Genomic DNA, 12,937 nt, shown 5'->3' with positions numbered 1-12,937 from the left:
GGCTCAGGCAAATATCGTGCAGAATAAAGAATTAAAAATAAAAACTACAATCATAAAAGAGGAACATATTCCACTATTTGGTTTTAATTAGTAAAAAAAAAAATGACACTTAAAAAATTAAGAAAAATTTTGGGAAAACAAAATAAAACTTTGTTCTCAATCTCTCTTGTTAGGCCGGGTTCACATCTCTTTTCCGGTCACTGTATCCGGCATATATGCCAGTTTTCGGCCAGACAGAAAATACTGCACTCAACATTTTTTGTGTGTCCGAAAACCGGTATATATGCCGGAATGCATCCGCATACCATTATAGTTCAGGGGGATCCAATGGTGTATGGTGGTATCCGGCTATGGTGCATACAGGGAACTCCAGCAGTCTCCTCCTCCGCTGGAATTCAAAGCACAGATGAGAACGCGTCCTTAGTATAATGTAATCTGTCAATCTCTTAAACTCATAATCTGCCGCAGGACTGAATGGGCTGTCTGAAAACAAGAATTGTGTGAAGCAGCTGTCCACATCGAATGTATTTTCTACTGTCCAACATCTGGGAATGGTTTCCTGATTTAACAGAAGCCAGGAACGTTGCGATGGAGGAGAACGATGGCTTCTAGACTCAGAGGTCAAATCAGTAGATAACCCTGTAACTGAGGCAAGAAAAAAAACTTCAAAGAGTTTACCTGGGACAAAATATAAGAGTAGAGGTCAGTGTAGTTGAAAATCTGTAGCTCAGTATTTTTGGTATTCGGCCCTCGGATCTTTATATGGTTTCTGAGATGAAAGAATTGAACAATTACAAGGCCAAGGATCGGATGTAAGGACATGTCTATGGCCGGCCCTCAGTTCTTTTTATGGTCTCTGAGATGAAAAAATTGGACAATTACAAGGCCAAGGATCAGATGTAAGGACCTGTCTATGGCCAGCCCTCAAGTTCTTTTTATGGTCTCTGAGATGAAAGTATTGGGCAATTACAAGGCCAAGGATCGGATGTAAGGACATGTCTATGGCCGGCCCTCGGTTCTTTTTATGGTCTCTGAGATGAAAGTATTGGGCAATTACAAGGCCAAGGATCGGATGTAAGGACATGTCTATGGCCGGCCCTCAGTTCTTTTTATGGTCTCTGAGATGAAAATATTGGGCAATTACAAGGCCAAGGATCGGATGTAAGGACATGTCTATGGCCGGCCCTCAGTTCTTTTTATGGTCTCTGAGATGAAAGTATTGGGCAATTTCAAGGCCAAGAATGGGATGTAAGGACATGTCTATGGCCATCTTCCGCACAACAGCTACAGGAGGACATTGAAAGATAGGATATGTCTAGGGACGCACAAGCTACAGGGGGTACAGAGATGGCAATTGCCCCCAAACTCTTTTGCCTAAGAGAGTCCAAAGGCCCATTTGCCACATAAGACACCAGAATTATAGTAGGCACATGATGGGGGGGGCTGGTTACAGATTTTGCATTGCCCAGGAACTTCAAGTTATGCACCTGGACACACAAAGCTTACTTTGTTCTTTTTAGATGTGTCTTGGCCAAAGCCTATATAAATGCATCTTCCAACCCTCAGCTATTTGATGCCATATATATAGACTTCACATTGCTCTGCTAGGTTTATTTGAAGCTGGCACCTCAGGGGGTAATGTCTTTTTTTCAGGGGTGTGTCCTTTTGGCTGCAGCTCTCTCCCTATCACAGCTCAAAGTTGTGTCCTTTCTCAGGGGGCTTGTCCTTTTTGCAGCAGCTCTCTCCCTGTAACTCAGAGCTTCTAAGAGAAGAACCAGCTGGTGACAGTTGAAGTTAGAAACTAAACGTGCAACCAGCTCAGCGAGGTGGACAAAGAAATAAGGAAACGAGCAAACAGAAGGTGGCGCTATACAGACAGATATTACTGAATAACTCAAAGGCTATACTAAATGATTAATTGCATGCAATTACACAAATGTTCAGATCCAGGTGCTGGTAAAATGTAGAATATTTTTTTGTGGGACAACCCCTTTAAACTACAGAATAAGTAGAAATATATAAAACAATAACTCACCATGTTTATATGCTTGTTGTCAGTGAATGAAAACATTCTTGTTTATTTCCAGTGGTAATAACCTGCAGAGAGTACTGTCTAGATGTCATGCTTTGGTGTGGGAGGGAAACACCACACCGACTATAGGAGGGAAGGGGGAATAGGGAATCAGGCCTGAGAACTAGGGAAGGAAAATGGACACCTAGTATAAAAAAAAAAAACGAACCAAAATCCTGACTGACTACCAGTATGAACAGACCCCAAAGGTAGATGAGTTCATACGCAGAAATACCTAGAGTGCTATCAAGTCCTATAGGACCCTGGTACTAATGGCAGGGATGAGACTACCTGGTCCTCCAAAAGGAAGGACGAACAGGAGTCTCCTTCAGGCCTAATACAAACAATAGGGAAATGCAACACACAGAAGAAATGCAACACACAGAACTCCAAAAAAATACAAAAGGGAAAGGAAAGACTTAACTTCAAAGGAGCAATGGAAGCACCAGGAACTCAGCCGAGATCCAACCACAACCTATCTAAAGGTCCAAACAGAAGCTATAAACCGCACAGTATTGTGGGAGAAGCAACTATAAATAGAGAAGGTTAAATTACCCTAATAGCCACACCTGTGGAAAGAAGGTGCGGCAAGCACCAGAAACAACACAGGTGTCATTTGATCCAAACGGAAAACATGTCAGATTAAACGCATTGCCAGTCTTACCGATCTCCTGCCACCTGTCACAGGAACGTCCGTGACACTAGATTGTATACAATTATATCTATCAAACCTCTCAGGTGTGAACAGAACATGGTCTGTTCAGATTTTCAGTCTCTGGATGTGAATATAAATGATTTCATTCACTGACAGCAAATTGAGATCATGAAATGGTAATAGACACAAAAAGCATATTAGAAATGTGCATAACTTATTATACAATGAATAAAGAGCATTTGTCAGCATGATCAACCCTATTAAACTAGGCTTGGTAGGCTTGATCATGCTGACTAAAACAATACCTTTCTGTTGTCTCTAAGGTTAACATTTGCAGATTTATTGTCATTGTTATAGATTACCTATTCGGAGCACCAAGGTGCTGGCAGCAGCGCTTGGAGCACCACTATCGCAACACCCCTGTGTTCTCCCTTTTGATTGACAGGGCTAGACATCTCATGTAGTCCTGTGTTCTCATGCCAGCTCCGAGTCGGCTCAGTGACTTGGCGCCTGCGCAGTGAATATTATGAGCGCTGCTTTCCGAGCTCATTAGATCCACTGCGCAGGTGCTGAGTCACTGAGCCAACTCAATGCTTGCCCAATGGACCTTCTTCTACTTCCTAAGCTCGGGAAGCAGCATCTGATCCACTGCACAAGTGCCCAGTCACTGGGCTGAACTGGCGCGGGCACAAGAACACAGGCTAAATGAGGTCTAGAGCTGTCAATCAAAGTGGAGGGGGAAGTACAAAGAGCACAAGGGTGTTGTGCTAGTGGTGCTCCTACCACTATGGCAAGCCCCTTGGTGCTCCAAATAGGTTATTTGCATGAATGTAAAAAGGACAATACATGTGCAAATATCAACCCTAGAGGCAAAACTAAAATGTATCATTTTAGTCAGCATGATAAACCCTACCAGGGAAATGCCTGATTTAATAGGGTTGGTGATGCTGACATATGCTCTCTAATACAATATTCCAACTAAAGTTGTTAATAACATGCTTAAAAGAGCTGCCCTAAATGTCTGATAGGTGGGAATCTACTGTACTTATACTGCCATAATGAGAACGCATACGGTTTTACATCAAGCCAATGCAGGCGCTATGTGATTTTAAGTAAAATACCATGACATCACAATAATTTATCAGAACCAGTGGCGTACCTTTCAACTGAGACCACGCAACTGCTCTTGGGGCCCATCACTGCACTTTTTTTTTTACCAACAATAAAAACTGCATTTCCAGGCAGCTGCCACTAGGAGGAGCTCAATGCAAAAGAGCTTATTTCAGTTTCTATTCCTATGCACTGAGCTCCCCCTAGTGGTGGCTGCAGGCAGTCAGCTTTTTAATAGAAAGGAAGCAGATTTATCAATGTATTATGCCAGTTCTCTGGTGTAAATACAGCGTTCAGGTTGACCTCCATATTTATAAAGCACCTATTCTATTTTTTTCCAAAGTCAGATAAAGTGGGTGAGGTGGATAGAGATTTTTTTTTATTACAATTTTTTTCAATTAAATTAATTTCCCTTAATAAAAAAAATCTGAAGTCTATGATGCTTTGGCTGGGAGTGATAAGAACCAACATAGAACGCATTCTATAGAGCAGGTCTTCAGTCAGATATTGTCAAACAACAACTCCCAGCATGCCCTGAGAGTCGCACACTGTCAGGGAATGCTGGGAGTTGTTGTCTACAACAGCCGGAGAGCTATAGGTTGAAGTCCTCTGAAACAGACATGAATGAGCACTTGTCTAGAGACTTAGCAATGAACGTGTAGCCGTGACAGTGAGCTGTGAAATCATATAGCAAGGGGGCGGCATCAACTCGGAGTCTAAGCAACATGGCAAAACAGTGCAAAGCACAGAAACCGAACTGTCCAGCCCCCGACACATCTACTAGGCATTCTCCACTCATTGTGACCAGTCCAGGAGCAACGTTCTTCATGGGGTCATTTTCTAAATGTATTTAGTCTACTCCATGCAGATGACTTATTTCAGCACCATTACGATCTGCCCTGTCTTCTGCCTTTGCTAGATCCTGTGATGCTCATAGAGGCAATCATTTGTTTATACAGATGACAGGGCAAATGCTTCCAAGGAGCACTCAAGGAGAGCACTATAGATGCCTGCATCACATGGCACCATGTTTTCTGGAGTGTATAGGTTTTTTATATATTGTTCTATTGGCCAATGGCATATGCCAAAAGGACGCTTTATTGGCCTACATGTGTCTAATAACAGCCTGTGGACAGGCTCGATGTATACACGCCAAATGTAGAGACCAGACATGGAGAGAACCTAACCTAGCCAACCTGACCTGCATATACATCTCTCCTAGTTAAAAGGTTTCCATTAACCACCACTCCATTCACATAGGGATTTGGTGACCCTATTTTCTCCCAGCAGTCTGACCCCGTGACATCATACATTGGTTATACATGCTGTTAAAGGGGTTAAATCATCATTGATGTAAAAAAAATTAAATCAGACATCATATAGTACATGACAATCTCTTTCTAAAAAGCTAGAACCAGCCCTGTATCTCACATGGATCCAGAGATCTGGACATTAATTGTTGTTCTGCTAGATTTATATCAAGCTGACCGCTCAGGGGGCGTGTTCTTTCTCAGGGGGCGTGTCCATTCTGCTGCAGCTTTTTCCCTTTAACTGTCACAGTTTCGATCAGAAGATATGGCTGGTAGCAGTTGACGATTTAAACTGAATATGTGCGACCACCTAAGTGAGGTGGACAGAAAAATACGGAAAAGAACAAACAGCAGGTGGCGCTATACAGATATATTTTATTGGATAATTCAGTAGCTATGCAACATTTTTTATTACATGCAATTACAAAAGCATTCAGACCCAAATGCTGGTTTGAAAAATGCAGAATGTTTGTCGTGGCACAACTCCTTTAATGGGGAAAACCCCTGTAAGGTACAAGTAAAGCTGGTCAATGATTGATCAGCCAAGCATCTATTGTGTATGAGGTTCAGCAAGTTGGTTAGCTACATGTCCCATCCTTTTGTTCTTGGAGAATTAAACGGCCACTAAGCCGTAAAAAAAAAAAGTTTTGATGGTGGGGGTCTGAATGCTGAGTGTCTGATATGTTGGGGTAGTGAGTTCCAGAGTGTGGGGGATGCACGGGAGAAATCTTGGAGTCGATTGGGGGAAGAGGCGATAAGAGGAGAGAAGGAGGTCTTGTGAGGATCGGACAGTGTGCGTGTGGGGGTGTATCGGGAATGTAGCTCAGAGATGTAGGGAGGGGACAGGTTATGGATGGCCTTGTATGTATTTGTTAGTACTTTGAAGTGAATTCGCTGGGCAATGGGGAGCCAGTGAAGGGAATGGCAGAGGAGTAATAGGGTGAGAGGTGGATTAGTCGGGCAGCAGAGTTAAGGATAGATTGCGAGAGTGCTAGATGGAAGGCCACAGAGGAGAGTGTTGCAGTAGTCTAGGCGGGAGATGATGAGGGCATGTACATGCATTTTCGCAAATTCAAAGTTAAGGAAAGTGCAGATGCGGGAGATGTTTTTGAGTTGGAGGCGGCAGGTGGTGGAAAGGGCTTGGATGTGCAGTCGGAAGGAAAGGGCAGAATCCAAGGTCACTCCAAGGCAGCGGACTTGATTGACCGGGGAGAGTGTGCAGCCATTGATCTTGATAGATAGGTCTTTTGGGGGGGTTGAGCAAGATGGGGGAAAGACGATGAATTCTGTTTTATCCATGTTAAGTTTTAGAAAGCGAAAGGCAAAGAAGGATAATATAGAAGTTAGACATTGTGGGATTCTGGATAGTAAGGTGGTGATGTCTGGACCAGAGAGGTAGATTTGTGTGTCGTCAGCATAAGAGTGATACTGAAAGCCATGGGACTCTATGAGCTGTCCCAGGCCAAAAGTGTAGATAGAGAAGAGCAGGGGCCTAGGACAGAGCCTTGCAGGACACCAACAGACAGGGAATGAGACGAAGAGGTGGTGCAGGAGTGGGAGACACAAAATGTCCGTTCTGTGAGGTATGATGTGATCCAGGAGAGGGCCAGGTCAGTGATGCCAAGAGATGAGAGAGTTTGCAACAGAAGGAAGTGGTCAACAGTGTCGAAGGCAGAGGACAGGTCAAGGAGAAGGAGGACAGAGTATTGTTTCTTGGTTTTGGCTGTTAGTAGGTCATTGGTGACTTTGGTAAGGGCAGTCTCAGTCGAGTGGTGGGGTCGGAAGCCAGATTGTAGGCGGTCAAAGAGGGAGCAGGAGGAGAGGTGAGAGGACAGTTCTGAATGGACATGTTGTTCAAGTAGCTTTGAGGCATACGGAAGAAGTGATATGGAGCGATAACTGGACAGAGCAGATGGGTCAAGGGAACTCTTTTTGAGGATGGGTGTAATGGTAGCATGTTTAAAACCAGAGGGGAAGACACCAGAGGTTAGTGATAGGTTGAAGAGATGAGTTAGGGCTGGGATAAACACTGTTGTGAGGTTAGGGATGAGGTGGGATGGGATTGGGTCAAGTACACAGGTGGTCAGATGAGATCTGGAGAGTAGAGTGGAGAGTTTTTCTTCTGTAATGGTGGAGAAGCGGGTTTTGGGAGAAGAGGACCGAGCAGTTGTTGTGTAGAGGGTTCGTGGGGACTGTGTACTGAAGCTTTCTCTCATGTTGACTATCTTTTGTTTGAAGTATTTGGCGAAGTCCTCAACTGAGATGAGAGGAGAGGGTGGGGGCACTGGGGGACGGAGAAGGGAGTTAAAAGTGTTAAAAAGTTGTTTAGGGCTGTGGGCCAGGGAAGATATAAGAGATGACCTTTTAGTAATTCAGAGACAAGGTTTGTTAGATGACCGGCACAAACTGAAAGTACCAGTCACACAGCTAGAAAAACAGTTAACCTTTTTTGACAAAATGGCTCAATATTTTGTTTATTCAAAATATTGAGCCATTTTGTCAAAAAAGGTTAATTGTTTTTCTAGCTGTGCGACTGGTACTTTCACTTTGTGCCGGTCATCTAACAAACCTTGTCTCTAAATTACTAAAAGGTCATCTCTTATGAATATGATTTTTAGCCAAAAATGAGTAAAATGCAATCATAAACAAAAATTGCCTACAAAGGTGTACATAGCCTTTAAGGCTACTATTCGGCAGGCTTTTCCTGGCATGGCCGGAGAGAGGACCAGAGCAGGTAGGGACCTGGCCTGTTTCCAGCATAAATTGAGTTTTTCGCCGGATCGAATCCCGCCACTCACGCCCTAAACTGGCCACATTCCCCGCTGGGTCCCATGATAGTTAATAGACGCCGGCTATACCGGATACGGTGAATACCGGCAGGCTATTCCTCTGCAGGTGCCTACCGGATAGCTTTAACACATATGTGAAACTGGTCATAAGTGTCTGGCAGAAGCTCTCTCCCCTGTCCCATTCACAACACATGCATGCTCTACCAAGCCAAGCATGCATGTGTATGCGGGGATGAGGAAAGGCACCCGACAGCCAAATGGGCGTTATCTTGTGATTATACCAATTATCTAATGTGTATGCCAGCTTTAGATTTTTGGGATTTCCTGCAGCATTGTGTGGCTATGAGTGGATGGTTGGAAAGATCAGACATCACATCACTCATTCATGTAACATAGACCAACGTTCCAGCGTCTCTAGTTTCAAGTGACATGAGATGCATGAGATCTACAGACGTTTCTACGACCGTTCACCTTTTCACTAACTGGCCTCCTTAAACCACTGGTAGGATTTTCTGCCCCATTGACTCCAGTGTCAAGCAGGAGACAAGTTTTCAGTTAGACAGTCCTGGAGGGGAATCTCTTATGTGACACAACCCTTTGTCAGGTGTTCCAGGGGTCTGACGGTTCAGTCTCTGGAGCCACAAATCACGGGTCCACAAACCGCGGATCCGCAAACTACGGATGTGATTCATGTGCATCCCGCAATGTTTTCGGGATCCATTGTAAAAAGCCTATTGTTGCTTGCAAAACGACCAAGAATAGGACAGGATAACATCCGTGTGCTGTCCATTTTTTGTTTGTTTTTTTTGTTTTTTTGCGGACCCATAGAAATGAAAGGATCCGTGTGCGATTCGCAAAAAATGTGGATGGGACACGGACCAAATATACAGTCGTGTGCATGAGGCCTGATCAAGTCATGTGGTTAATGGAAAACAGCTAAGATCGTCTGATATAGCAGAGCTGAGTTTGCTATTTGGCACAACTCACTACGCTCACGTTGCGGCAGTCATGTTTTTCTGTGCTTGTTGTACAGCACGTGCCACATTACGCGCAGCCACAGTCGCTGCATACTAATAACACACATTTACTTCATCCTTTCCATATTCTTCCAATGCTAATAGCACAGTATTAGGCTGGGGCTACCAAAAACATTTGTTTTGCAACCGAAAATCCAATAGCGTTGCATCACAGCCCTCTTGAAATCATTAGATGCGATGTCGCAATCTTTATGGCACCTTTGTTCACACTTTGTTATTGCCTTACGTCGGAGGCACATGTTGGGAGGACTTCCCAGTATACATCTGGAACAGCAGGCTCCGACATATGGCAGTATATAGGGCATACGGGACACATGTTGCCAATAGGAGCCCATAGGAAAAAACGGATATAGTCCGTTCTCAATGTGTACCTCTATGTGGAATTAGGTGCAGTCGGCATTACCACGCCATACAGTGAAAGAGTAAGCATTGGGACAACTACCGTCCCCCGTATGCCAAAAGAAAACCGATCAATGGGGGTCCTACGCACATAACAGGAAGTATTTAGCAGTCCGCAAAAATTACAGATGACGTCCGTGTGCATTCAGTTTTTTGCGGAACGGAACAGCTGGCCCCTGGTAGAACAGTACTATCCTTGTCCGTTATGCGTACAATAATAGGACATGTTCTATCTTTGAACGGAATGGAAAAATGGAAATACAGCAACTGAAAGGCATACGGAGTACCTTCCGTTTTTTTTGCGGATCCATTGAAATGAATGGTTCTGTATACGGTCCGTATACGGAACGCAAAAAACTAAATGGAAATGGAAAATGGGGCCTTGGAGCAATAGACCTGGTATCTACCGGCGAACACGTTACCAGACTTTTTTCTTTTAAATAAGAGAGACCAAACACTTAAATAACAAAGTCAGCTCTGCTACATTTCTATATAAATGACTGCATAAGGCCTCTTTCACACCACCGTTTTTTTTTTCCGTTTTTTGCGTTCTGTATACAGTCTGTATACGGAACCATTAATTTAAATGGTTCCGCGAAAAAAAAAAAACTGAATGTACTCCGTATGCATTCCTTTACCGTATTTCCGTTCCGTTTAGGGCTTGTTCACACTACCGTATGGCTTTTGCGGACCGTTTTTCACGGATCCGTTGTTACGTTTTTTGTTTCCGTTGTGTTTCCGTTTCTGTTACGTTTTTCCCGTATGGCATATACAGTATACAGTAATTACATAGAAAAAATTGGGCTGGGCATAACATTTTCAATAGATGGATCCGCAAAAACGGAACGGATACGGAAGACATACGGATGCATTTCCGTATGTGTTCCGTTTTTTTTTTTGCAGACCCATTGACTTGAATGGAGCCACGGAACGTGATTTGCGGAAAATAATAGGACAAGACTCAAAATGTAGCGGAACGGAAATGCGGACATACGGAAACGGAATTCTCACAGAGTACATTAAAAAAATTTTTGCGGACCCATTGAAATTAATGGTTCCGTATACAGACCGTATACAGAACGCAATAAACGGCCCGTATACGGAACACAAAAAAAAAAATGTTTGTGTGAACGAGCCCTTAAAGATATAACATGTCCTATTATTGCCCGCAAATCCCGTTCCGTGGCTCCATTCAAGTCAATGGGTCCGCAAAAAAAACGGAACACATACGGAATGTACTCCGTATGTCTTCTTTATCTGTTCCGTTTTTGCAGAACCGTTTATTGAAAATGTTATGCCCAGTCCAATTTTTTCTATGTAATTACTCTATACTGTACATGCCATACGGAAAAATGGAATGGAACCGGAAACACTACTGAAACAAAAAACTGATCTGTTACAAACGGACTGCAAAACACTGAAAAAGCCATACGGTCGTGTGAACGAGCCCTTATAGTGAGAGCAATAGACCTGTTTTCTACCGGCTAACACGTTACCAGACTTACGAGAGACCAAACACTTAAATAACAAAGTCAGCTCTGCTACATTTCTATATAAATCACTGCATTACACAAATCTCCCCTTGCGAAGCTAGAAACCGTCCCCCTAAAACACTATATGCACGTGCCACCTTTTTCAGTGTCCCCCCAATCAAGAAGAAAGTTTGTGCCCCCCTCTACAAGCCGTCACATGACTGGGCACCTGCCACCCATCTTAGCCCACAGGAGGGCAGCTGCTGGAATTAAGAAGCAGTGATTTAATGTGAGCTATTTGGCTCAGATGCCATACAAAGCCTGGCGAGCAGATGCAGCACAAGAGGAAATGTCATAAAGGCAAGTCAATAGAGACCCACGATTTTCCAAAAACTTCAAAGGGATCAGACAGGCTCCTGGAGCTTCTGCGTATTCTCCAGCATAGACTATCCTGACAGGAGCATGGAATCACTGATAGCGCCATAGACAGGAGGCGACTTCCATCATCACAGATGGTTTCCAGCCAAACTTTCCCTTTTCCTGATGCCACCCATTGCTGGCCAAACTCCATAAAGAATATTCGAAGTGAGAAGCCTCCTACCTTGCTGTTTGCTGCTGCTCCAGTGCAGAAGACGACGCAGAGGAGCAGGCGCGCTGTATATCCCCACATGGTTGCTGCAGACAGTCCACCCCGCTATATACAGGACCAGTCATGTACTAGGCAGTGCGAGCAGATGGCTGCTGGAGGGGCGATGGTTTGGACAGATTCCCCTCGCTGCCTCCCTCAGCTCTGACAGGGAAATGATTCTCTTCCACTGTCTCACAGGCCTCTTCAGCTGGAAAGGAGGAGCATAGAGCTACACCTCTAAGAATCCCGGCCAAGAGCATAGACTACTCACATCCCCCACCACTATATGATCATTGCTAGAAGAGCGACTCCCTAATAGGATGCTCTGCCTGATCGCTTAAAAGGGTTGTCTCCTCTGGAACATTGGTGGCATATCGCTAGGACCCTGAATGTTAAAGAGAGCGCGCAAACACGCACGCTGCAACGTGCTGTCCATTTATTTCTAGAGGAGCTCCGAAAATAGTCGAGCGAGCATGCTCAGCTATTCTCAGAACTGTCATAAGAAATTAACGGACAGCGCACTGCGGACTGCCGGAGGAGATCGCGAGCCAGTCCCATAGAAATGAATCCACGCATGCGAGGCTGCTCTCTGCTCACTTTAGGGCTCCGGTTCTGGAGATAGGTGCGGGTCCCTACACCCAGCGAAATGCCACCAGTGTCTAAGATGAGACAACCCCTTTAATACTGGGCACACTCAATGCGTGATCCCTGCAGGACTGTAAAGGAGGCCATATACCTCCCGATTCCCTCTTGGACACCTCTGGCAGTAGTTTATATCCCATGAGAAGAAATGATTGGGTGTCGAAGAGGAGTGAGACCCCCCCCATACGCAAGCGCGGCTTCTCTCCTTTCACTTCAGGGGCGCATTCTGGGGATAGGTGCGGATGGGAGGTGGGACCCGCACCTATATGACATTGGTGACATATCCTAGCGAAATGCCACCAATGTCTAAGACGAGACAACCCCTTTAATACTGGGCACACGCAATGCGTGGTCCCTGCAGGTCTGTAAGGCCCCTTTCACACGAGCGAGTATTCCGCGCTGGTGCAATGCATGATGCGAACGCATTGCTCCCGCACGGAATCCGGACCTATTGACTTCAATGGGTCTGTGTACATGTGCGTTGTTTTTCACGCATCACTTGTGCGTTGTGTGAAATTCGTAGCATGTTCTATATTCTGCAATTTTCACGCAACGCTGGCCCCATAGAAGTGAATGGATCTGCGTGAAAATCGCATCGCATCTGCAAGCAAGTGCGGATGCGATGCGTTTTTCACGGATGGTTGCTAAGAGATTTTGTTTGTATACATTCCGTTTTTTATCACGCGTGTGCAAAACACATCAAAACGCATTGCACCAACGTGATAAAAACTGAACAACTAAACGCAATCGCAGGCAAAACTGAATGACTTTGCCTGTGAAATCACGCATTTTTCACTGAACGCATTCGCAACACATCCGGACCT

General features: G+C 44.6%; 1 protein-coding gene across 1 annotated transcript in view; it reads right to left on the bottom strand.

The window, feature by feature from the left end:
- OLFML2A (olfactomedin like 2A) overlaps positions 1-11,627 on the bottom strand; it is a 99,366-nt gene extending 87,739 nt beyond the window's left edge. Inside the window, exon 1 of the mRNA XM_044305365.1 lies at positions 11,445-11,627. Coding sequence (XP_044161300.1) covers positions 11,445-11,513 — 69 coding nt within the window. The 5' untranslated portion in view covers positions 11,514-11,627. The remainder of the gene's footprint in view (positions 1-11,444) is intronic.
- Between the last annotated feature and the right edge of the window lie 1,310 nt (positions 11,628-12,937).

Source organism: Bufo gargarizans, chromosome 9 (genome assembly GCF_014858855.1).
Source record: "Bufo gargarizans isolate SCDJY-AF-19 chromosome 9, ASM1485885v1, whole genome shotgun sequence".
Taxonomy (NCBI): Eukaryota; Metazoa; Chordata; class Amphibia; order Anura; family Bufonidae; genus Bufo; species Bufo gargarizans.
This window is presented reverse-complemented; position numbering and strand designations above follow the sequence as displayed.